This window comes from Rhea pennata, chromosome 33 (genome assembly GCF_028389875.1).
Source record: "Rhea pennata isolate bPtePen1 chromosome 33, bPtePen1.pri, whole genome shotgun sequence".
Classification (NCBI taxonomy): Eukaryota; Metazoa; Chordata; class Aves; order Rheiformes; family Rheidae; genus Rhea; species Rhea pennata.
This window is the reverse complement of record NC_084695.1, coordinates 478,897-504,849: the sequence shown is the minus strand read 5'-3', so window position 1 is coordinate 504,849 and position 25,953 is coordinate 478,897. Positions and strand designations below refer to the sequence as shown.

Genomic DNA, 25,953 nt, shown 5'->3' with positions numbered 1-25,953 from the left:
TACTGGGGGGGGGGGATCGGGGATGCCGTGGGGGTGCGGGGATACGGGGGGGGGATCGGGGATGCCGTGGGGCTGTGGGGATGCGGGAGGGGGGATCCGGGATGCCGTGGGGCTGTGGGGATGCGGGAGGGGGGATCCGGGATGCCGTGGGGGGTGCGGGAGGGACCCGGCACCCGGGGCGGTGCTCACGCCTGGGGCGCTGCGTGCGCGGCTGACACACGCGTGCGCGCAGCGGAGCCCGGCACGCGGTTGGCACACGCGTGTGCACGCAGCGGAGCGCCCCGGCTCCCGCCCCCCCCCCCCCCCCGCACGCACAGCCCCTGGCACACGCGTGGCCCCTTGCACATGCATCCTCCCCTCCCCTTGCACGCACGTCCCCTTGCACACGCACGTCCCCTTGCACACGCACCCCCCCCCCCGCCCACACTGGGGCCTCCTGGGGGGGCTGGGGGGACTTGGGGCCCGGACACCTGGGTCCCCTCGGGGCCGGGGGAGGGGGGGATGGGGGGGGCCGGACGCCTGGGCCCGCGGCAGCTTGGCGGCGGCAGAGCCGGGTCCCGCGGCCGGCGGTGCGTCAGCCGGGCCGGGCCGGGCCGGGCCGGGCCTCCGCGGGCGGAGGAAGTTTGTGCAGGGGGCGGGGGGGGGCGGGGGGGCCGCGCTGGCGTCAGCGCCGCCGCCGCCACCACCTCGGCCGCCGCCGCCGCCGCCGCCGCAGAGCCCGGAGCCGCCGCGAGGGGACGGACGGCAGCGAGGTGAGCGGGGCCCGGCCCGGAGCGCGGAGCCCCCGCGGACCGGGGAGGTCCGGACCGGAGCGCGGAGCCCGGAGGGACCGCGGGGACCGGGAGCCGAGCCGGGACGGGACCGGGGAGCCGAGACGGGACCGGGAGCCCGGACTGGGGAGCCCGAACCGGAGCGCGGAGCCCGGGAGGGACCGGGGAGCCCGGACGGGACCGGGGAGCCCGGAGGAACCGGGAGCCCGGACCGGGGAGCCCGGGAGGGACCGCGGGGACCGGGAGCCGAGCCGGGACGGGACTGGGGAGCCGAGACGGGACCGGGAGCCCGGACTGGGGAGCCCGGACCGGAGCGCGGAGCCCGGGAGGGACCGGGGAGCCCGGACGGGACCGGGAGCCCGGACCAGGGAGCCCGGACCGGAGCGCGGAGCCGGGACGGGACTGGGGAGCCGAGACGGGACCGGGAGCCCGGACCAGGGAGCCCGGACCGGAGCGCGAAGCCCGGGAGGGACCGAGGGGGCCGGGAGCTGGGACGGGACCGCAGAGCCAGGACGGGACCGGGAGCCCGGACCGGGGAGCCCAGATGGGAGCACAGAGACCGGAATGGATTGGGGAGTCTGGACCGGACCAGGGAGCCGGGATGGGACCGGGGAGCGCGGACCAGAGCTCAGAGCCGAGACCAGAGCACAGAGCCGGGATGGGCCCGTGGAGCCGGGATGGGACCGGGGAGCCGGGACAGGACTAAAGAGAGGGGACTGGAGCGAGGAGCCCGGATGGGACCGGGAGCCCGGATGGGATCGCAGAGCCTGGACCGGACCGCAGAGCCCAGATGGGACCAGGGAGCCGGGACAGGACTAGGGAGAGGGGACCAGACCGCAGAGCCCAGATGGGACTGCAGAGCCCGGACGGGACCAGGGAGCCAGGACCGAAGTGTGGAGCCGGGATGGGACCACGGAGCTGGGACGGGACCAGGGAGCCCAGACGGGACCAGGGAGCCAGGACCGGACCGCGGAGCCCGGACGGGACCGCGAAGCCCGGATGGGACCGGGGAGCTGGGATAGGACTAAGGAGAGGGGACTGGAGCGAGGAGCCCGGATGGGACCGCGAAGCCCGGACGGGACCGCGAAGCCCGGACTGGACTGGGGAGCCTGGACAGGACCAGGGAGCGGGAATGGGACCACAGAGACAGGACCAGACCATGGAGCTGGGACTGGACTGGGGAGCCCGGATGGGACCAGGGAGCCGGGATGGGACTAGGGAGCCTGGACAGGACCAGGGAGCCCAGACGGGACCGCGGAGCCCCTGGCCCTCCGCATCCCGCCGCCGGTGGGGGCTGCGGCTCCAGGCTGTCGGCTGGGCGCACCTGCCGCGCTGCCCGTGCCAGCGCCTGGCCTTATCGCGTGGACTCCTGCCCCACTGCCGGGAAAGCGGCTGCCGGGCTCTGGTGTGGGCAGGGCGGCAGATAAGGCCCCTCGGCTCTCAGTGGGGGCAATTGCTTAATTGGTGCAATTGCAGCGGGAGGCGCCGGGGCGCTCAGCTCCTCATGTCACCTCGGGGCGCGACGTGGCCTGGGGTGTCTCCAAGCTGGCGGCGGGGCCTGTTCCCGGCTGGCATCGGCCTGGAGCGCCCGGCAGGACCTTCTCGCATCCCGGAGCGTGAGGCATTCCCGCAGCCCCGTGCACAGGGCATTCCCGCTCTCCGGAGCGGGCTCCTGGTGCACAGGGCATTCCCGCTCTCCGGAGCGGGCTCCTGGTGCACAGGGCATTCCTGCTCTCTGGAGCAGGCTCCTGGTGCACAGGGCATTCCTGGTCTCCCAAGTGGGCTCCCGGTGCACAGAGCATTCCCGCTCTCCGGAGCGGGCTCCCGGAGTCCGGCCTCCCACTATCGGCACCCGTGTTTGCGCTGGCCCCATCTGCCACGGCCCCGAAAGGGCTCTCGGCCTTATCGCTCCCTGCGGCACTTATCAGCGTGCGGCCCCGGCTGCCTCCGCCGGCAAAGCTCTGCTGTGGGAGCGGGGAACGCCGGGGCCGGGGCAGAGCTGCGCCCTCCCGGGCTCCCTCCATGCTCCCTGCACACTTCCTGGTCTGGGCACGCTCCTGGGCCCCCGAACGTTCCCGGTCCTCGTGCACCCCTGGGTCCCTGCCCACTTCCTGATCCCTGCACACTCCCTGCTCTCTGATCACTCCGTATCCTCACGTGCTCTCTGCTCCGTGCACTCTCCCCGCTCCCTGATCCCTGCACACTCCCTGCTCTCTGATCACTCCGTATCCTCACGTGCTCTCTGCTCCCTGCACTCTCCCTGCACTCTCTGCATACTTCCCAGCTCCCAGCATGTTTCCCAGACCCCAGTTCTCTGCACGGTTCCCTGTCTCCCTGCATGATCCCAAATCCCAGATGACTGCACAGTTCCCTGGCTCTTTGCACACTCCCAGGTCCCAGATCCCTGCACACTCCCTGCTCCCTCCCTATCTTCACATGCTCCCTGCACGCTCCCCAGTCACTGATCCCTGCACGTTTCCCAGCTCTCTGGCTGTTTCCCAGCTCCCAGATCTCTGCACTTTTCCCTGCTCCCTGCACTCTCCCAGGTCCCTGAATGTTCCCAGCTCCCTGCACACTCCCAGGTCCCAGATCCTTGCGCAGCTCCCTGGCTCCGTGCACGCTCCCAAATCCCTGATCCCCGAACGGCTCCCTGGCTCTTTGCACACTCCCAGGTCCCAGATCCTTGCGCAGCTCCCTGGCTCTGTTCACGCTCCCAAATCCCTGATCCCTGCACACTCCCCGGCTCCCTGCACGCCCTGGGTCCCCGGCGCTCGGTGCCGTCCCGGCTCCCGGTCTCAGATGCGCCGTTCTCTCCTCGCAGGTCGCTCCCAGAGGACACCGGAGCCGCTGCCGGAGCCATGAAGTGCCCGGGGAGCCCGCGGGTGCTGCTCGTGCCGGCTGCCCTCTCGCTGGCGCTGCTGGGGCTGCGGCTGCAGCGGGACGCCCAGGAGCCCTTCGCCACCGCGCCGGAGCCGGAGACGGAGCCGGGGCCCTTCGCCTGGCAGGAGGCGCCACCGGCTGCCAGCACGGCCCGGCCGGTGGCCCCCCGGCACCCGCTGCAGCCCCCCTACCCCTACCCCTACCGCTTCCTGCTCAACGAGCCCCACAAGTGCCGGGAGCAGGCGCCCTTCCTGGTGCTGCTGGTGGTCTCGGAGCCGCAGGACACGGCCGGGCGGCACGCGGTGCGGCGCACCTGGGGCAACGAGAGCGCGGCCGGCGGCGTGCCCGCGCTGCGGCTCTTCCTCACCGGCGTGCACCCGGTGTTTGGGGGGCCGCTGCAGCGGCTGCTGGAGGAGGAGAGCGCCCTGCACCACGACGTCCTGCAGCAGGACTTCCTGGACACCTACAACAACCTGACGCTGAAGACGCTCATGGGGCTGGAGTGGGTGAGCAAGCACTGCCCCGGCGCCCGCTACGTGCTGAAGGCCGACACCGACATCTTCCTCAACCCGGCCTTCCTGGTGCGGGAGCTGCTGCAGCCGCAGCTGCCCCCCAAGCGGGACTTCATGACGGGCCACATCTACCGCAACACGGGGCCGCTGCGCAGCCGGGCCTTCAAGTGGTACGTGCCGCCGGAGGTGTACCCCAACAAGACGTACCCGCCGTACTGCGGCGGGCCCGCCTACGTGCTCTCGGGCGACCTGGCCCGCAAGGTCTACGCCGTGGCCCAGACGCTGCCCCTCATCAACATGGAGGACTCGTTCATGGGGCTCTGCCTGCACGCGCTGGGCGTCGGCGTCACCAGCAGCCCCTGGGGCCTCTTCAACATGAACAGGCTCGACTACGACAAGTGCCGCTTCTCCCGGCTCGTCATGGTGCACCACTACAGCCCCGCCGAGCTGCTGCGCCTCTGGCCCCACTTCCAGGGGCCGGAGGGGGGCTGCGCGCCGCCCTAGGGGCCGCGGGGGGCCCGCGCCGCCCCCCGGGGCGGGGTTCCCGCGCCAGCTGCTGTGCCGGCTCCGGGGGCTCCCGCGAGGTTCCCGCAGGGCTCCCGCACCGGCTCCCCCGGGGTTATTTTCGATTGGGACACAGTAAGTTATAGCCGCTGCTGCCGCCTTTCGGCGATAAAGGGGGCGGGACGGAGTCTCGCTCCCGCCGCCGCCGCCCTGCGGGAAAACCAGGGTCAGCGCTCCGCGGCCGCGACGCTCGCTCAGACCCCGCCGGGGAAACGCACCCGCCGGAAACGATCCGCGGGAGACGCGCCCGGGGCAGGGGCTCCGGCTGCTTCCCGGACGCGCAGAGCGCCTCCGGCGTCGTTCACCGGCATTAAGAGACAGCAGCTTTAAAACTGTTGTTATTATTATTTTTTTTAAGAAAAGATGCTTTCGGAAAAAGCAACGCTGCAGCTAAAGCGCCGCGGGAGCGGGCCGCGGTGCCGGCGGGGACGGGCGGCTCCGGCCCGGCCCCAGCCCTCTCCTGGCAGCCGTGACGCAGGCACCCTGGGGCGCCCGGTATCGGGCTCCTGTTATCGGCCGGGGCGGAAGCCGCTGCCGCCGGGGCGAGGGAAGGGCCGACACTGCGGCGCAGCCGCCCCGGCGGCGGAGCACGGCCGCAACGCTCACGCGGGAGCGACTGCTCAGAAAAAACTCCGGCCGCCGGCGTGATTTGCGCCGTGCCACCGAGTCCCGGCCCGGCAGCAAACCCTCCCCGAGGGAATCGCTGTCCGGAGCGCCGGCTCCTCGCCAGCACAGCAAAGGCGGTTTCTGAGCCGCGAAAAGCCCCTGCTGGAGCAAGGCACAGCCCTAGAAGGTTACTGAACCTTCAGAATATTCACCCCGTTCTGCATTCGGCTTTTGCAGAGCGCGGAAGCGGTCCGCCTGCACGACCTCCGGCGCCTGCGAACTTCTCGGCAAGCAGAACGGTTCCTGCGGGCCATTTTTCACCTCTTCTGCCACGGCCGCTCTTAGGGGCGGAGGCAAGAGAGGGCCGCTGCAGACTTTTTAACTGGCGTTCGCCTGCAACGTGAAACTACGCGTGTGGAGACAAAGACATCAAGAGTTTGTGTTTATTTGTCTACATTCAGCTTACTCCAGATGTACTGCCTGAATGATTCAGACATACAAAACCCACTCTTTCCCACTGGTTTTTAAAATAAAATCTTCACTTATAAAACTGAAACACTAAAGCATTAAAATACAGAAAGCTTGTTTAACTCACTTCACAAAAGCATTAACAGATGACATATCCCTTATCTATTTAAAGCCATACTGTGTTAACACTTCAATGTCACTTTTAAATAGAAAAAGGATACCGAAGTCATATTAACTCAAAAAATCTATTTAGACAAAGTTGTAATGGCAACTAACAAACCATTAAATACATAGATGCCCAAAATACAGCTAAGTATGGAATTACAGGTACTCAACCATTAGTGACTGGTATCACAAAGAGCACTGCAACATGGAAACAGGGCGGAAGGGGAGATTTACGTGTTTACTGTGATGCAATAAAACTGAATATTCAAAGGGTGCGCAAGTGCAGAAGGTAACAAAACTTCACACCCACGGAGGAAGGGCTGGTTTATCTGTACTGATAATTCATGCTGTGATCGTTTCTGCCGTAGCCGCCTTGGGAAGCTTGATAGGAACTGGGAGGGCCGCTGTAATTTTGGCCTGAACCAGGGGAGTTGTAGTTGGACTGTGAAGAATATCCACCTGCAAAGGGAGCAGAAGGGAGAGAGACGTTCACTATTCGCCACGTGGTGAAGCGGAAGTTTCATTAATACAGAAGAACACAGCGTATTTACTCCTATCCAGGCTGAACTGCTGTACTACAAGAGCACACACAAGACAAAGATGTTTTCACGCACCAGCACGCACACAGAAGAAATGTATATACAAGAAGTGTTTTATACTAACCTTGCTTACCTTGGTAAGAGGACCCTCCGCCCCCAGATCCTCCCCCATAGCCACCATGTGAACCAGTATTGTACGAGGCACCTCCTGAATAGTTATTTCCTCCTCCTCCACGGCCACTGTTGCCGCCGTAACCTGGAGGAGAGCAGAGGCTGAGCGAAGCTGGCCTTCCAGCGACTTCCCTTGAGACTACCCGATCGGTTAAAAAATTTGCCTATTTCTAACAGCTGCATCAAGCAGAGCTTGTGATCAGGGTTCACTGGCAAGAGCCTCCCTCCCTCTCCCCTACCTGCAGCCTTTGGCGGCTGAAAGCACCACATGGGCCCAGCTGTCAGGGCAGCAGTACTTAACCAAAGATCCCCAAAGGAGAATCTCCCTGTGCAGCATTCCCCAAACAGCTCCACAGAGCTGCATTAACCCACAGGTTTATTAAAATGTGCTAAATGCACACAACTATCGCTCCCCCAAGCGAAGACATTACTGGTTACACGTACACGATCAGTGCTGAGGAGCGCTCCAGCTGTAACTGCAAGGGGAGAACCTAACTACCCATCTACTTGTTACAGGAAGCAAAGACTCGATCATAACAATTATTCAGGTCAACCAGCTGGGCAAAACAAGAGTAGACAACTCCACGCATTTTTTCAAAATGCAAGAACATGGTCACAGAAAGCAGGACTGACCAGACCAGCAGGTTATCTGCTCAGTGGCCGATCTCCTTAACAACAAATAAACAAAACCCCAGCAGATTAAGGCCACTACATGTCTACAATATCCACTCCGCTAGAGGAACTGACATTTGCATTATCAAGTCTACTTTTTACTTCCCTCCCCACCCAGGTCAAATAAGCAAGGCAGCACTCACTGAACTTGCTCTCATAGTTGTAGTCTGAGCCTCCGCCACCAGGCGAGTTGTAAGAATTGGAGTACGAAGAATAGTTGCCTTGGCCGTGATTATATCCTTTCTGTTTGCCTTGAGGCGGGCCGTAGTTACTGTACTGATTTTGGTTGTACGATTGCTGTTGCTGGCCTTGGTGGGACTGATACCCTGAACCATAGGAAGGTTTTTGCTGTCCTCCATGCTGCTGTTTCTTTCCACCGTGTTTCGGAGGAACCGGGGAATTGTAGTTATCCCCACCTTGATAGTAGGATCCATACCCGGAGGAGCCACCGCCACCACCTCCGCCGCCACTCCCCGAGTTGGAGTGGCCACCATTGCTATAGAACTGGCCTAAACAGAGAAAACACAGTTAAGTCTCCAACAGCAACAGCGCTTTCGTAGGGCAAGGTACATTCCAGAAACCAAGATATTTCAGAAGTGAGACACTATTTAAAGGGTTAGGTTCGTATCACAATAAAGGGATTTTACTCTTATGAAAGCAACAGTTAGGGTAGCTTGATCTTACACTGATGAAAGGTTTAAGAAACTCCACACGAGGCCAGAGGTGTAACATTTTGTTCATTTAAGTAGATGGGGAATTATGAGATACATTGACATCATATGATCTTCCAAGTTACTTTAAAAATTTCTCTTTTAACAACTCTGAGCCAGTTTCCCATAACTTTAATTCCAGTATAACCCCAAAATCTAGAACTAAGTTCAGGGCTACTACAATTTTTTAATGCATGTTACAATAACTAACAGTTATTACTTAATGTTCTACAAAGATTTAAAATCTGATACTCAAAACTACATTTGAGACAAGTCAGCCAAGGTCAACTGATGCTCACTCTCCACAGCTGAAAGAAGTGGTAACGAGGAATAATCTTATTCCTGTAATAAGGAATTAAGTCAACATCCATGCAGTTCACTAAAGAGAACCTTCCATACTGATTTACACATTGAACGAACAGAAACAATCCAGCTGAAATGAAGATGTGCATACACACCTTATGCTATTGTGTAGCACTATTTATCTCAAAAATCTGGTACCACCATGATCTTAGATCCAAGGTTACCAAAAACCTCTAATGGATCAAAATCTTCTAGAAAGTCTGGATGCAAAAGCATTGTACATAGTCAAGAGTTACTTTTTTTCCTTTTATTTATCAATAGTACTACAGTCAAGCTCTTAAACCGCTGAGCCGTTTTCCTGCCCAATTCCTGCGAATTGAACTTCAATGAATGTTTCACAGTTTGGGCTTAATGTGAGAAGACTTACTCTACAGTCAGACTTGTCATATTAAAAACTAACTTATTTCAAGGAATAAAAGCCACTAGAATCTAACTAAAAACCTGCACCAGTGTCTGTAACAGCATGTACTTTCCTGGAACTTAACTATGCCTCTAAAGAGGAGGAGTTTAGCTAGCATCTCCTTTGAAAACAAAGGAGAGGAGTACGAGAATTTAGTATTTCTCAAGAAAAAAGTTACAGTCAAAAAAGAGACAAGGTATAAAATCTTGTACCCTTTCTTTCTGCAATTCCACATGAAACTAATGAAACAACTCATTGTAAAGGTGTATCAGAGCTCGTTTCCTAAATTCGGTATGTGTTTTTATGTGAAGAGCAGTGGCTCTTCAAGGCACCTAAGCTTTTTTCTTCACCTTGCTCATTTTTTCCAGAAATATCCCTGGAATCACAAAATCAATTCTTCACTACAGCCTCTGCACTAGAGTGAGACTTTCTACATTACACAAGATCTTTTTTCTCCTCTTCCACAACAGACTGTGTTACAGCTGGGTAGAAACAAGGTTCTGCAATATACTTCTCTCCAGTCAAAAACCCAAAACAGCAAAATATTCCTGCACTGTGACCGATAGGTACCTTGCTCTATCACTCACGTTAAAGTTACTGTCTTTGGTTCAAACACATCTGGAAGGAATATGGGATTCCTCCAGAATGAGAGGTTAAGAACTAAGACTCGCACCATTTAAATTCAAGCTGCAGATGCTGGAAGTTGGTCTCTGCTAAGCGAGGAATCAATTTCTGGAATTTACGTTTTTTTTTAAATGAACCCTTCATATCTAATTACGAAGTTTTAATGCTGTTTGACACCTGATATTTTCTACTCCCCCTAAATCAAAGCTAACAAATAAAAATATCCAGCACATCAGTAGTTACTTTAACATGTACTCACTTAAAAAATGGCAGTTTTTCACCTCATTCAGAACAGTATCTATTCACTTGTATAAAAAGTCATTATCTCAAACAATAACTTTCTAAAAAAAATAGGGCATGAGGGCATGCTTTTTTTTTTTTTTTTTTTTTAAGTATTCACTAGGTACCTTGGACTTTTTTTTTAACCTGATGCTTCATAGGTTAAGGATTTGTTTTGCCTTTTTTTTTTTCTTTTTAACTAGTTTAGTTACTGAGTTAACTCAGATGTTCTTGAGCTTCACAAGTTAAATTAATGCAATGGTGCAGGCTTTGCAGCTAAAAACAGTGACAAACAAAATACAGTCTTAAAACAAGTACTATAGCAAGAATAAAGGACCGAACACTTTAAATTTAATCGAAGACTAGTGTCTTAAATGGCCAATTTCAAGTTCCCTGCAATTTCAAATTCCATTGAAATTATTTCTCCAGGTTATAAAACACTTTTAGGGTGATGCGTGTTTTGCAACAGGCACGCACTGGATAGCCTCAGCAGCGAGGCTGCCGAGTCCGCTGCCACTGCACGTTTGCTGAAGTGCTTTAGGCCCTTTATGCTTGGCTCAAGAAAGCCCATTTCCATGTAACGAATGAATCCATGCATTTTCAGAAGTTATCAAGACTAACATTTTTACATCAACTCCTAATGCCTGGGTATTTATTGTATCAGTATCGGAAGCACAATTACAATACCTTTGAAAGTACACTAGCTACCAGCCACAATAAGTCACATCCCTCAGCGTTAATCCACCAGCATGTTACAAAGGATGTAGGATTAATTTTAGCACATACGATTCCACATACAAGTCAACATTTTGCATGCTTAAAAAGCTGGGCTGTACTATATTCAGAGATGTTGAAAAGTCTTCCCAATATCAGAGGCATTTACCCAATTTCTGGGATTTATTAAAAGGCTCAAATTTTGTACAAAACCTGCCGTAAATTAAGACAAAGGTAGGTTAAAACACTTCAGTATCTGTTTCTTAAAAATAAAGTAATGCTTTCCATAAAAAGCAAAGATGGGCTTTTTGCCTTTATGCTGAACAGAGCTGGCTTTGAAATTTGTGCAAACTGCACAAAAACATTCTTTGATCATTAGTTTCCCCCTGTTGTGTACATTGATACAACCAAGTTCAAAGGCAAATCACAATAAAAACTGCCACTGTCTTAAGTTCTGCAGGCTAGTAAGAGTTTCAGACAAGCTGCGGTGAAAAGCCACTGTTGAGAAACCCAGTGAAGCACAGGGACACAGCACGAACACTTTGGGTTTTGGAGTTCGAGAAAATTGGAGTAAAAAGCTGTTTTTTGTGCAATACTTTTAGATGATCTAGGAAGACCCAAAATCATGATAGCCGTAGCAGTCTGTGAAAAAGTCACCTACAAAAGGGGGAGACAGAGCAGAGAAAAAAAATTAGAATTCTTTTGAAGATGGCAAAATGCGCCACATTTGAAAGTCATGTTTTAGATTTCTCTGCTCCTGTCACCCCCCAATGAAGGCTTCTTCTCAAGACCAATCGCTGTGTATTTTCAGGAAAATCTGATTCACAAGTGTGGCTGATAGCTTCACATGGCTTAAAGCAGAGAAATTTAAAATATTCACAATTTTAGAGGAAACGTGAAGTCACCTGGATTTGAGTTCAACTTTTAAACACGTACATAAGCCATCTCACATTAAAAGAGAGAACCCCTTACGATGGCTTCAGCACAAGCATATTATTGTACGTTGCAACCCAGTCCAAGTTTTACACCCCCAGCAGATTGACGTGTTTCAAAAATTTAAAAGATGAACACTTACTATAGCCTGCTGTTGCGGAATTTCCTCCATAACCATAGCTTCCATATCCAGCACCTAAATTGGAGTAGAATTTTTTAATAGAGGGAAACATGAGTATACGTATTTCATTTCCTGCAATGCTACAGGTCAGACTACGCAATGCTAGAGGAGACTAATTCACCTACTGGTGTACAGGAGGTTTCTGTACCATTTAGCATGGATGAATCAGAATGAAACATGCACAGCAGCTCACCTGCATTCATGTAGCCACCGTGATTGCCACCGAATCCACCCCGGCCTCTCCCCCGGCCTCGGATATTGCCGCCTCTTCCACGACCACGCATATTGGGCGGAGGGGGTACTTCGTTGTGCATGGGGCCTCCCATTCCGAAACCGGGATTATGCTGCTGAAGGAGAGAGGCTTGTTACACAACGCTGGTTTCTGAATCATTTCATCATACATCCGAGATGAAGACAAAACCTTTCCAAATCAGGTCATGAACTCTGTAACATGTCAGATACTGATCTCCATCAAAAGGGAACAGGGCAAACAAAGGTTAGGAGGGTGATATCAAGCAAGAGTGACCTCCAGGAAGCAGGCTGAAGACAAGCCTCCTACAAAATTTCACGGATGCCACAGAAGAGCACAGTCTAGAAGATGGAACAGAACACAGCACTGTTTCTGCTTTCTAATGCAACGGCTATTAGTAGATCCTGGTTTCTCTTTGTATGTGTCAGGTTATTCCTCTTCCCCAAAAGAAGGATCACAAGCGCAGCACAGAAGTACTGTACAATCATTAGCTACATTGCAAACAACAGAAGTCACTAAATAGTAAGTTACTTACTTTTACTGCAAACTTGGGTCCTCCCCTGGCAGGCACAGGGACTCTTTTCTTCTTGTTTTGCTCAATGGCAACGGGGGCATCTGGAAACAACTTCTCTAATGCAGCCAGAGCAGCATAGGCTTTTGCCACCTTTTTATTTGAACCAGCTCCTTGAAATTTCTGTCCATCAACCTCCACCTTTGAAATGGATTAAATCATTGCATGTGAATGGAAAGGGCAGAAGCTAAAGCTGCCTCTTGTGAATACACTTGAAGTCATTAACCATTTTTATATGGTGCCCTCAGACAATTCCAGTAGGAATCTAGGAAAATTCCTACTAAGGCTATGAAGTTGCAGATATCTGAATTCAGATGAAAGCATGAAGAGGAACAGGAAGTCATCTCACCTCCATGACAAAGCGCTTGTCATGACTGCCACCTGTTTCTGAAATCAGTTCATATTTCAGCCCACGCCTTTTCTCGTTCAGTTCCATCACAGGATTCTTCCCATGCTTTGTAAGAATTGGTCCCTGTTGTTTTACATTCTGAAAGAGGAGAAGCGGTCATGAAGCTCCAAGAAAAAACTACTGGACTACAAGTTACTCCCTAAATATGAACTTTTTATGACTGAAGAATATCTTGAAGGAGGACAGTTGCACTAGGATGAGCCTGTGTGATATTCTCATCTCTTAAAAACTTGTTGTGATAGTAACTGAAGACTGATATATTTTACAGCTGTCAGCACAGTGTGTATAGTCAGGCCAGTCTCCTTTAGCAAGGAAGAAGAGTATGTTAAAAAAGAACAGCCTTCAGCATCACTTTCTCAAAGAATCAGGACAGCCTCTTTTGAGCTCTTAAGACTCTGCTCACCTCTGAGGTTTGATCGGAAGGAGGAGAAGCAGCACTGGGTGTAGAAACCGTTTCCACTACAGGAGGAGGAGCAACAACAACTGGTTTCTGTTCCGTTTCCTCTGCTGATTCATCTCCCTTCCCAGACTCTTTGCCTTCCACTCCTGTGGGTAAACCCATATCTTGCAACACCTAGGGCAAGGAGAGTTGGAGAAGAGATTACTGAAAAGCACTTACCTCAGAGACATGCTCGCTCTGCTATGCCCTGTATATTTTGGGGTAAATATTTGAAAGGGCCGCTCAGAGTCACTCTGAGACGCAGAATCAACAACATTTAGTCACAGTATTAGGTTGACATTCTGCAAGGATTATTCCTCTTACTTTTCCCTCCTTTCCCAAACTCTGTGGGCACTTCGAGAACTAAGTATTGAGTTCCCTGGCTTGCAACTTCATGACAGACTGTACTACCTGACATTTAACTTCTACCCTGGATGAGACCTGGTCCGCGCTGAAGGGTTTACACATTTCACACATAAAGTTTTAATCATGGCTTTCAGGATAATCAGGAGCTTTCAGGTCGCCCTTTTCAAGTTTAAGAAGTCAACAATTATCACTAAGAAACAGACTGCCTGTTATTTAGAGCCCTTCGGCAGGAATTTACAAGCACAGCTCTTACCTTCACTGCCACATGCAATTTGGCTGTCTTTTTGGAAGGTCCTGATGCCTCAAATGTGCTGCCATCAATTTCCACAGACATTGTAAAAATAGGAGCATGAACAGGACCAGTCTGAGACACAAGTTTGTACTGGAGCCCAGGTTTTAGCTGGTTTAGTTTCATCAGTGCATTCATGGCCTGGGGAGGTTCGAGTTTTTCCTCTGAACAGAAAAACAAGCTTTTCAGATGTTTGCAATCTCTTTAGAGGAAGCAAAACTGATTTCATATAGTTAGTTATGTCATTTTTGTCTTTGTGAGAGTTTAAAAAGTTGTATCAAGTAAGATCTTACAGCGGTAACTTATTTCATTTAAATTTTGCACGCCCTACAACTCATATTTACAGCATCTCTCAAGATCAAACACTTTTGCAAGAGTTTTTCTGTGACCTGCCCCCCAGCTTAGCCTGAGAACAGCTTTCAGGTAGTTGTTTGTACCTACCTCTCGTTAACTCAATACCTTTTTTCTGAATCTTCTTTTTCTTTTTGCTGGGAGACTTCTCCTCTCCATCCTCCTCCATAGGACGCTTCATTGGGGTAACAGCATATGTTGTACTGGGAGGAATCTGGACTGTAACAATCGTAACAGCAGAGCTAAGTATTCCAGTTTCCAATAACAAAAACAGAAATAGCCTTACAAATGTGTTATTTTTTTTCCTAGTACCTACCAGTGTAGTCAACAGGGTTTTCATTCTTTGGTTTCTTGGGCATTTTGGAAGGTAGGGGATCCATCCCCAACACCTTGTGAAGCTGGCCAAAAGCAGCAAGTCTCAGAGCATGCTAGAAAGATTAAACACATGTTACTGGGACGTACAAGTTGCTATAATAATCTTTGTTCACTGCAGTTTCAGATAGGAACATTCTACCCACCCCTACACAAAATTCCTTATCAGTTTAAATAGGACTCTCTGAATTTTTGGAAGTTCAACCCAAAATACGGGTCATGGTAGTAAAGTCACTATTTAAAACCTGATACTTTGCTTCTGGTTGGCCAAGCTACAAATTCCTTATTGGTGTGGGACCCATTCGTATTTCTTTACTTGACTAGATATTAAAAAAGTTAACACCAACCTCTGTGAGGTTACTATACTACCATTAACCAATATGGAAGTTCAGAGTCAGTTGAACTGATTAAGTTTTCGTAACATCTGTAGTCAAAACTATACCTGAGCACTCTGTGTGATATCTTCCCTTTGTTGTCTGTCTAGATGCCCAATAGCATCAGTGGCTTCTTTTTCACAAGGATCATAAATACCAGAACCATCTGAAGGCAGGAAACAAGGAAGATATGCAGAGAATTATCCTGGTGTTTCTAAAGAAACTAAACTAAGTATTCCCTTGGCATCAATCAACACTCATCTCTCGAAGAACACCGACTGACATGATCCATCCAATGTCCAACATTCTGAAACTCGTCTGGATTATTTTACAAGTACAATTATAAGTGAAACTGGTCACAACCACTCAGAGATGCAACTTTACACTGGCAAGAAACTGGTGCCTCTCTCTACAGGGTTTAACATCATGGGTCCATAGCTTTGAACACATGTGTGCCCTAAAGAATAGCAAGGTACTGTAGTACCCATATACACTGGGTTTTTCTGAGTTTTGAATCTAAGCTGTCCACACATATAACAAGGGATGTCTCAAGTACTAGGCAACGTACTAGTGCATCAAAGCTTCAACCATATTTCACTTCAGTTTCACTTTGAAATGTAAATGCAGAGAACCACCTAACCTGGCATAACGATTCCTGACGCAAGGCATTCGAGAACTCTCCTCAGAGCCTCACCAGCTCCCATTGGTCTATTAGCAGTTCCAATAGATTTTTCACACAGTAGCTCTAGAGGCTGAAAGACATTTTTGAAAAATGAGAAAAACAAATATACATGCATGGATAGCGTGCTATGATTATTTTCAGTTTGGAAGTTACTTAAAATTCTTGCATAGACTGCAAGTAAAACAGTATACACTGTAGAACTTCAAAATGCACCTTTCAAGGATACAAACTTTTTTTTTTAGTATTACATAAAAAACTTATTGAAACAGAATGTTTGCCAACTTAACAGAGCTAACCAACAATTTGGAGAAGTGGTACATAAGAAGGAAAAGAATTACCCATCCTCTCAGTGGTGCCCAAGTAGGAACCCGAGTACACAGATCTCTCAAAACCCGGATGACTATGACGCACGACTTCAGACCATTAGCCCTGGCCTGGAACAGGAATCAAAAGTAGAAGCACATTCATTAAAAACACCAAAACTGTTCTTTTGCAGATATTAATTTTTGCAGTGCTACTTTGTCAAGGGTAAACAGTATTTCACATTACAACTTTATAATTTTAATTGTAGTGTACAAAGGCAACATTACTCTTAACACAAAGCAGCCGCTATGCATCTACTCATTAAAAAAGGTTCCTTTTGAATGTTAAATTCACTTAAGTGCTTCTTTAGCAACTGTACTGTTGACAGACGCTAAGTTCAGCACATCTAACTATCATCCAACTTTAAAGTATTTTAAATAAAAAAAAAAGTTAGCCAGTTAAGAGTTTACAAATTTTCTACTTAAAGACAAATATAAGAACAAAATGCAAACCTGGAACCACTTGGCGTGTCGGAGTGACGCCAAGGCAGCAAGGCATTTCTGCCTGTCCAGAACGTCCGGGGAGTCGTTGACTGATAGCGTTTCTATTCGTGGATGGAATAAGAAGACAAGGCACAGTTTGACCAAGGGGGTTCTGTCAGGTGGAGAGGGGATGAGGCAGCTTCCTAAAGGGCAGCTGAGGCTCCCAAAAGATCATGATCTAGATCCTTTACCTGGAAGGATGGTCTGCAGTTCACGTGACTATTGGCCTTACTTAGAAATTTAAACTGCAGAAAGATGGGAAGTTTAAATAACAGGGACAGACTAAAGTCTATTTTGTAAGGAGGAGATGGGAAGTGATGCCGTATGGCTGAGGACAGAAATCCTTTACTACTCCAATGAAGTTGTAGAGTTTGAGGCCTGTAATTGCTAATAAATGAAAATTTAAAATAAGTCCCCACTCTGTGTTCAGAGTGCAGCTTTGGTGGAGGAGTGCATGTGCGCATGAGCTTTTCTATGATCAAGGGAACCCCCTCCGCCCATAAGGCTTGACTGCCCTGGCCCCAACCCGTGACAGAGAGCGTCCTGTTGGTCAAAGGTCCAGCGTCCCTAAAATTGACAAACTAGAAGGCTTGGTAGACGAGGTCAGATATCAAAACCATAGACAGTCAATAGAGCACAAAAATATTTTCCAGTCTGTGCTGCAGCAAAATTGAAGTTATGGTTTTAAAAAGTTCAAAAGTTTCTGAAGACCAGGGTTTTAGATAAGGCTAGTACACAGAGCAAATGTTTTGAGGTCTGCGAATTAAAACATTGTGATGTCTATGATACAGAACTGATCATAGTTAAAAAAAAAAAACTCAAGTGCAAAGACATTTGTGAATTTTCACATTCCAAGACAAATTTAAGATCAAATACAGATGCTAACTTTATCCAAAACTCTGAATCACATTCTGGAATTCTGAGCTTTAGCTGATAAAACAGCCAATGAAGGAGACCCAGAGCACCTATCATTCTTGCTGCAACACAAACTTTGTAACATCCAATTTCATGTACATGCAAGTAATTTAACAAGAAGCCTTCAATATGTTTAAAATGTATATGCTTATATTTTTATGTATTGTGCAGGCCACTTACATGGCTAGATACAAAACAAGATTAATACAACAATATTAAACATTAGTGAACTAAAGGTCCAAGTAAAAAAACTGAAAAAAAGAGCAAAATACCATTTGAAAGGTGCTACTCAGTTTCAGAAGTTCAGTCCAAATAAACTATAATCATGATCTCATTGGGTTAACGTTGTATTATGAGATTCTGAATTTGCATAAAAAGAATTGCTGCTACCCAGGCTGAAATTGAATAGCACGCTTTAACAGTGAATTAGCGACAGAAAAATACAAGTTTCCAGACCGACTGTTGGCTGTTTTCAGTCTTCCATACCTCCAGCTAACTGTTTCTCCATTTCTTCTCTGACAACAGGTGACGTCAAATGGATGGTCAGTGTCAATGAAGGCTCTTTTGTATTCTTAATTACAATTGCAGCATCACCAACTGACTGGATTATTTCATATTTGTCTTCAGTAATAGCCTGCAACATAATTTCACCACTTAGCAATCATTTAATTCATTTCTTAGACCTCCACCATCCCTTTTTTCCAGAAAAAAACAAGAACAAGGTGTACAAAATTTCAGTTAATAAAAAGATGTTCATTTACAAGGTAATTCTAGAATGATGCTATACATCTCTGACAGTTACTTTTTTAAGACAAAATTAAAAAGTGCATCAAAAAATGTCATCGAGTGTCTTTTTATCCATTTAAAATATATTCTGCTTGTTCTGCTCACTGTAACAAGCACACAGAAACATTGAAAGATTTTACTCACAGCAAGCTGTACTCCAAGATTGTCAGCTACTTTCTCCAGGAGATCTGTTGTGGGCTTATCTTTGCACAAAAGAACTAGTTCAAGATCCAAGTCCCCCTTCAGTAACAGGCCTTTTGCTACAAGCCCTACACGCATCACTCCACGAAGGGTCCTAGTCAACTGTTCTGTAGCCTTCTGATCCCTGCAAATATACAGGGTACAATCATGACGGCTTAAAAACTAAAAAATTAACTGCAGCTAGATCATTGCAAATGCTTTACTGAAGCTAAGGGATGTATCTGCAAAGATTAAGTATGAAACATGATCCTCCCGCTGAAGTACTACCTACATAGGAAAAGTTGCTTCAGTCTCAAGTTTGCTCTCTCTTGCCTCTTAATTCCATTACTCCATAGCAGACAAACACCTTTTCAAACTTCAGAGTATATTTCTATTAATCTAAATACGATAGTGCTATTACTTCTGACAGTGCCCTTATAAAGCATTTGTTTAGCCATGTTCCTTACCCTCCTTCTTTGTTCTCCTCCTCAGCTGCTGTCTCCATGGTCTCTTGTTCTGGCTGCTCCCCACTGACTTTTTCCTGTTCATCAATCCAGTCAGAAACGGCTTTGAGAGCCCGTTCTGTGTGGGATACCATATTCTGAACTGCCTCCAGTTCTTCTTGAGTTGGGTAAACGGCTGAATGTTTTGCCATCACGTGGCGGTCATCATTCACAAAAATACGCATTGGTCGCTGAAAAGGCAGTTTGAAACCATTTAGCAACAGGCTAAAGACAAATTAATCTTGTAAGTCAAAAAATTCCAGAACCTTACCATTTTTGCCTTTGAATGTCTGTCCAAATTTTCAAAAGGTACTTATTTAGATTCTTCCACCAAAAAGACTGTACCAGTACCACAACTTTCTGTAATCTGGGAACAGCAGAAAACTGATCAGCAACTGATTTTTTTTTACTAGTGGGCTAGTATGGTCCCCACAACCTGCTTACTAAGTATATGCAAGAATAACAGAAATAACTGGAAGTGGTAACATAAATGACAATTATATGAACTTCTTATTGAAAGCCAAGTTTTCTCCCAAAGACTAACATCCTTTAGACCTGAATAGCACCGACAGTATTGATTAAAACTAATTTTATCGTACAGCTGCCATTCCTTTATCGTACAGCTGCCATTCCAGCTTCCACAGGCTGCCTATGAAGGCTCACATGAACTTCTCGGTGTTACGCGACCATCTCTTTAACAGGTACCACATGCTTATTTACTATACATCAGTTCAGCCGTACAGCAACTGCAGACCACGCTGCACCAAGATAAATGCTTTGAACTGCAACTTCATTCCCTTGGACACTCTTTGCAAAATGCAAACATTCTACTAGTCTGAGCTGCAACCACAACTCCCTGATTTTTGCCTCCTAGTTCAAGTTCGCAATCTCAGTGGCCTTAGGTATATTATTTTGGCTCCTTAAGCCTAAGAAGCTTTCCTATTAAAAGAATTTTTCTTTCCCCCCCCCCCCAAAGCTCTCTCTCTCTTATTTCTAAAAGAAATTGCCATTAAGATAAAACATTCTCTGATACAAACAGAAACAGTTTGCACCAGAAAAATTAAGTTTTTAACATGATTTGTATATAAGCTAATATGATTTCATGAGGTAAAGAACTAGATTTGTATCACCTGTTTAACAAGCAAGGCAATAGTTCTTGCTGTGCTCATTGATGCTACTCACAAGCAACTATTTGTACAGATCTGTTGGCCATGTACGGATTTTTATACTAAACTCATTGTATGCCCCCAAAGTACATAAGCTGGCTTTTCATTATCATCAGTATATCACAAATTCAGTAGCTTCACTGAGTCTCTTCACCTGTTTTATCACATAGTTGATCAAGAGGAAATAGTATAATCTTACATTAGCAGATCTGCCTTTAAAGTCCTTGTAGCTCCTAAAAATTCAATACAATTGCTATACTGATTAAGCCAAAATCACTACAGCTTGTTTCAGAACAACAGGTTATCTTTCAAACCAAAGAAAACCAATGGCATAGCTTGCACCTGGAACTGAAATAGTTCACTTCTTTCGTTAAAATTCAAGTACTTTGTTCCTCTGTTTTTAGCCAAGGGGCCTTCTAGCAAAGCAATATTTGTGTCCTGAAGGACTAGTTTATGCTTTGTGGAAGAACACAGCTTTCCAAGATTGCCTTCAGATGTGAACACACTTCTGGCAAGAAGTTCAAAATACCCGCTTGTACCCACTGGGATTTACTCTTCTAATCTTGAGCATCAATCACACAGGAAACTATATGACTGTGATAAGAATCAGCAGTTGCTTGATTAAGTCATTAATTTGACTACACCTTGAAAGCATCCATCTTTAATAAGACCCTGGATTTACCTCTAATTGAAACTTCACATGGTCAGATTCCTGCAAATACCTTGTGTTTCTTAATAACTCCAGGAATTGTTATGTGCCATTTAAAAGCATTAGTATAAATGAGGCAAGCAGCCTCATAACACAACGCAAGCACTTGAGGATTCACAGAGGTCATGGAGATTAAGACTGTTAGTATCTATACCCAACACCTCCATCAGCTTCTGCCTCATTTTAAATCAGATTTTGCCAAGTTAGTTAACTCAGTTTTACAATTAAGTATACTTGAAGATTGCCATACCTAAAGCATATAAAAAAGAATTGCCAGAAAAAGTCAATCACGTCTCAATTATTTAAGATCCTGGGATCTTAAATAATATCAGATCCTACTTCTCTGGAAATCCATCTGTTTCAAATGAGTTCCAATCAAAACGAAACAGGATTGAAGCTTGCTTTTGATTTTTTCCACTGGGAGCTACATGTGAATTGTCTTACTGTTTCTTAGGCTAGCCTGTAATTACTACATATAGCTTACAAATATGAAATACAAATGAAACTTAATTGAATGTTTTACATTACCCTTTGACAGATGATACAAATTGCAAGTAATCATGTATCTTAAGTAAGTGCAAACTGTTCAATATTCCATAATAATAATAAAGAATGAGCAATTAATTCTCCAAATACTTGGTGCTTTATTACAGTAATACTGCTTTAACTATTACCTCTACTAAAACAACATCCAGGGCCTGGACAGAAATCAGGACCCCATTTTGCTAGGTGTTTTACAAACAGATCTCAGGCTTGTGACCTGAAGAATTTACAGATATAAACTGGGATGAAATTGGGAAAGCTCATTTCCTCAAGCTACTATCCGACTGCAGGGGGTATTTATTCCTGCAGATTTCTAGTGCACAGAAATACCTCTGATTCCAATCTGGCAAAAAGCTATGTACAGGATGACTTCCCCTTTGTGAAAGACTGGGACGACTTAAGTGGATCTAATTGTAACTAATCCACAAAGCATGCACTGCAATACAAAAGTGTGTGTGTATATGTATTTTTGCATAGTCACAGATCTTGTCATGTGTCAGCAGGCTCCAAACTTCTCAATCCATTCTAAGGCCTAAGTTTCAGTTGGACCCAGAAGAATTTGGATCACTTTATTTTTATTGAGACCAGTTATTGCACTCAGTAATTTTTGGTTAAATTTCCTTAGTTCCCTCCAAGCAAGGTAAGAAGGTAGTTGAAAACCAAACTAACAGAGAGCAGCAGTAATCCCTGCTGCCAGAAGATACTACAACACCCCACAAGTGGCACTTCTGTTTCCTGTGATTTCTAAAGACAAATGTTATCTCTCCTCTTGAAATCACTGAAGATCATTTTTAATGAGAACCCAGGAGCTGATGCTGCAGCATCACAGGATTCATGCCTCTTAGGAAAAAGAACCACAGAACAAGTTAAAAACATGAACACTGAATTATGCACAATTCCTGACATTGCTCATAAGCTTGAAAGCCGTTAAGATTTGGGGAAAAAAAGGGACAACATTTTGAAATTTAAGCCCCATTTTAAGACTTGACTGCTCTGATTTTCCCCTCCTATGATTTCTACTACAAGCAGGATTTCGGCAACCTGCACTAGATTCTAGTAATCAAGCAAAATGATCCAGACTGTCTCAAATGCATTTTGGGGAGCAGGGAAGATGACAAAACCATAGTAAGAATGCTAAGGGATGAAATTTGTTCAATAATGATGCCCTAGATAAGAGCAAAGTTTAATATACTTTAAGCAGCGTCTGTAGTTGGGAATTTAGAACACTGCTTCATTTTAAGTAAGAATTAGTAATTTTTCCTCTGTGCTTTTAGCCAGTCTTACTTTGCAGCATTCACACCTGAACAGGATGCTTGAGCTGCTTTGGTTGTAAAACCTGAACACTGCGCTTTTGTTTGGATTTGGATGGCTTCCCTCGCAGGCAATTCCTTCAAGGTCTAAGGACACTGACAGCACCCAGTCCACCTTGGGGGGGCGGGGAACAAAACAAAACAAACCACAAACTACCTGAATAACTAAGGTGAGGGTAAACAAAAGCCGCTGACACTTGCAAAGCGGCAGTGAGGACATTCCACGCTGCTGTTCCGAATTGTCTGAAACTGATCAGCTATGGATAACAGGACGAATTAAAACAAGGCATTGGGGGGGGGGGGGAATATCAGGGAAGCGATGTGAGCCTCGCTGAGGGCAGGCTGGACGAAAATGAGCCAAACCACGGAGAACAGGTTATAGCCACCACGGAGAACAGGTTATAGCGGGGGGGCTCTGTCCCTGGCCACGTTCAGGTGACACTGGGGGGGGGGTGATGGCACCCTCCCCCCCCCCGTGGCTCCAGGCACCGGGGCCCAGCTGAGCACAGCAGCAGCGAGGGGACAGACTTTGCCCCCCATCCCTCGCCAAAAAAAAAAACACCTTGGGAAACGGGGCAGGGAAGAGGGATGGCGGTACAGCGCTGATCCCCCCCCTCCCCCGTCGCGGGGGCGCTCCGGGGGCCACCACAGCCCATCCCTAGCCCGGGGGGGGGGGTTATCTGCACCCCCCCCCCCCCACGACGAGCCGCTGCTGCCGCCATTTGCAAGAGGGGAGAGAACAAAGCGGCGGCGCCTGCACCGGGGAAGGGGGGGGACCCCGCGCGCAGCCCCCCCCCCCCCCCTCAAGCCCGGTGGAGGGGGGGGAAGGGGAGCGGGCTGTGTGTGTGTGGGGGGGGCGAGGTGCGCGCGCAGCGCCGACACCCCCCCCCCCCCCCGCGCGCTCCCCTCCTCGCGCCCCCTCTCCCCTCCCTCCCCTCACTCACGCGCGGCCCAACGGCCGCCCGCCGCCATTTTGTCTCTCCACAGCACAATGGGGCCGCGCGAGGGAGGGCGCGGAGCGCGGGGGGGAGGGGGGGGGGCGGGTCACCGGCGCCGCCGGGCCCAGCACCGCCCCCCCCCCTCCGGCCCCACCGCCGCGCCCCCCCCCCCCCACCCCCGGAGGCGGCCCCACCCCCCCGCGCGGCCCGGCCGCCCAGCACCGCCCCCCGGCCCGCCTCAGCGCCGGGATATTCCCCCCACCCCCCCGCGAAGGGACGCGGTGTTTGGGGAGGGAAAGGGGGGGGGGGGATGCGCGCGGTTCCTACCGGGCCTGCCCGCGGGGCCGTGCTCCCCCGCGGGGCCGTGGCGCGGCGCCGGCCTGGCCCCCGTGGCGGTGCGGCGCGGCGCGGTGCGGTGCGGCGCGCAGCGCGGCTGGGCTCCGACTGCAGCGCGGGGGGAGGAGCCGCCGCCGCCGCCGCTGGGGGGGGGGCGCGGGGGGCGCGCGCGCGCGCGTGTGTGCGCGGGGAGGCGGGGGGGGGAGCCGGCGCGGGTCACGTGGGGCGGCCGCCCTCGGGCGCGGCGGCGGCGGCGGCCAATCGGGAGGCGGGAGAGGGGGAGGGGGAGGTGTGACGTCGGCGGCGTTGCGGCTACGCGGCACCGCCCCGCCCCCGCCTGCCCCGCCCCCGCGGGCGCGCGCGCGCTCGCGTTGCGCCGCGGCTCTGCGCAGGCGCGGGGGAGGGGTGGGAGCGCGCGGCGGTGGCGGGAGGCGGGAAAGGCGCCCTGAGGGGGAGTCGCGGCGCCGCAGGGGGAATCGCGGGCTGCTGAGGGGAATCGCAGCGCCCTGAAGGGGATCGCGGGCTCCTGAGGGGAGTCGCGGCGCCTCGAGGGGGATCGCGGGCTGCTGAGGGGAGTCGCAGCGCCCTGAAGGGGATCGCGGGCTCCTGAGGGGAGTCGCGGCGCCTCGAGGGGGATCGCAGGCTCCTGAGGGGAATCGCAGCGCCCTGAAGGGGATCGCGGGCTCCTGAGGGGAATCGCAGCGTCCTGAAGGGAATCGTGGGCTCCTGAGGGGAATTGCAGCGTCCTGAAGGGAATCGCGGGCTCCTGAGGGGAATCGCAGCGCCCTGAAGGGGATCGCAGGCTCCTGAGGGGAATCGCAGCGCCCTGAAGGGGATCGCGGGCTCCTGAGGGGAATCGCAGCGCCCTGAAGGGGATCGCGGGCTGCTGAGGGGAGTCGCAGCGCCCTGAAGGGGATCGCAGGCTCCTGAGGGGAATCGCAGCGCCCTGAAGGGGATCGCGGGCTCCTGAGGGGAGTCGCGGCGCCTCGAGGGGAATCGCGGGCTCCTGAGGGGAATCGCAGCGCCCTGAAGGGGATCGCGGGCTCCTGAGGGGAATCGCAGCGCCCTGAAGGGAATCGCGGGCTCCTGAGGGGAATCGCAGCGCCCTGAAGGGGATCGCGGGCTCCTGAGGGGAATCGCAGCGCCCTGAAGGGGATCGCGGGCTCCTGAGGGGAATCGCAGCGCCCTGAAGGGGATCGCGGGCTCCTGAGGGGAATCGCAGCGCCCTGAAGGGGATCGCGGGCTGCTGAGGGGAATCGCAGCGCCCTGAAGGGGATCGCGGGCTCCTGAGGGGAATCGCAGCGCCCTGAAGGGGATCGCGGGCTCCTGAGGGGAATCGCAGCGCCCTGAAGGGGATCGCGGGCTCCTGAGGGGAGTCGTGGCGCCTCGAGTGGGATCGCTGCCCCCCGAGGGGGATCGCGGACTCCTGAGGGCAATCGCAGGCTCCTGAAGGGAATCGCAGGCTCCTGAGGGGAATCACGTCTTGTTACCTCCCTGTCGCTTTTCCAGGCTGGGAGCAAGAGGGAAAGGAGGGAGGGAGAAGTCTAGTTTTGAGGGGAAAAGGATCGAGGAGGTTTACTGGAGGGCAGCTGCCTCCGCAAGCCGGCTGGCCCAGGCGGGCTCTGTGCAAGTGTCTTAACGCCTTGGATGTCCCGAATGCAGGCGGCAGAGTGAGGACGAGGTGTGCCGGTGGCTCTCCCTGACGTGCGGCCTGCAGAGATCTGAGCCCAGGCAAACCGCTGCCACCTGCCTTTATCAAGATTTCCCTGGCTGGACACAATTCGATGCTTTTTTTTAAGAAAAGCAGCGGGCAGAAGCTTACTGGCAGGGGAGCGACGAGGCGCAGCTCGGCCGCGGAGGGGGGATGTCGCCCTCCCCACCGCTGCAGCCTGCGATGTGGTTGTGCAGCGGCAGAGGGTGCCAGCCGGCCAGGAGCGGCGTTTTCCAAGCTCATGACTGCCTGCAGGAGTCCTCCGTACAGCAGTTGGAGGGATGTGCAAGAGAGGAACAACCTCTAGTTACATACTTTTAAGTTACTGTAATTAACCTGGCATGAACCTCTCCAGAC

At 50.7% G+C, this 25,953-nt stretch overlaps 2 protein-coding genes across 8 annotated transcripts; one reads left to right on the top strand and one right to left on the bottom strand.

Annotated features, from left to right (window-relative positions):
* The first annotated feature begins 726 nt into the window (after positions 1 to 726).
* LOC134152740 (beta-1,3-galactosyltransferase 2-like) lies at positions 727 to 4,666 on the top strand. Its single transcript, XM_062598334.1, has 2 exons — positions 727 to 752; positions 3,592 to 4,666. The coding sequence occupies exon 2, from the start codon at positions 3,629 to 3,631 to the stop codon at positions 4,664 to 4,666; it is 1,038 nt and encodes a 345-aa protein (XP_062454318.1). The 5' UTR covers positions 727 to 752; positions 3,592 to 3,628.
* A 1,534-nt stretch (positions 4,667 to 6,200) lies between these two features.
* ILF3 (interleukin enhancer binding factor 3) lies at positions 6,201 to 23,956 on the bottom strand. 7 transcript variants are annotated; one of them, XM_062598317.1, is made up of 20 exons: positions 23,877 to 23,956; positions 19,155 to 19,250; positions 18,848 to 19,074; positions 18,345 to 18,525; positions 17,901 to 18,048; positions 16,470 to 16,561; positions 15,993 to 16,088; positions 15,613 to 15,724; positions 15,041 to 15,138; positions 14,543 to 14,654; positions 14,317 to 14,445; positions 13,840 to 14,039; positions 13,185 to 13,355; positions 12,722 to 12,859; positions 12,337 to 12,513; positions 11,745 to 11,898; positions 11,513 to 11,566; positions 7,491 to 7,856; positions 6,638 to 6,760; positions 6,201 to 6,424 (listed from the first exon to the last, which is right to left on the bottom strand). In XM_062598317.1, the coding sequence occupies exons 2-20, from the start codon at positions 19,155 to 19,157 to the stop codon at positions 6,291 to 6,293; spliced, it is 2,715 nt and encodes a 904-aa protein (XP_062454301.1). In that variant the 5' UTR covers positions 19,158 to 19,250; positions 23,877 to 23,956; the 3' UTR covers positions 6,201 to 6,290. The 7 variants fall into 7 exon arrangements, with proteins under 7 accessions (XP_062454301.1, XP_062454300.1, XP_062454302.1 ...); XM_062598316.1 differs by having other exon boundaries at positions 6,629 to 6,760; positions 11,745 to 11,895; XM_062598318.1 differs by having other exon boundaries at positions 6,629 to 6,760; positions 14,335 to 14,445.
* Positions 23,957 to 25,953: the final 1,997 nt, after the last annotated feature.

Coding starts and splice junctions, on each gene's coding strand:
- ILF3 (XM_062598316.1), bottom strand. Junction 18,049..18,344: donor ATCTTGGAGTACAGCTTGCT/GTGAGTAAAATC, acceptor ATTATGTTGCAG/GCTATTACTGAAGACAAATA. Junction 14,040..14,316: donor AGGTATTGAGTTAACGAGAG/GTAGGTACAAAC, acceptor TTTTCTGTTCAG/AGGAAAAACTCGAACCTCCC.
- LOC134152740 (XM_062598334.1), top strand. CDS start 3,629: ATGAAGTGCCCGGGGAGCCCGCGGGTGCTGCTCGTGCCGGCTGCCCTC.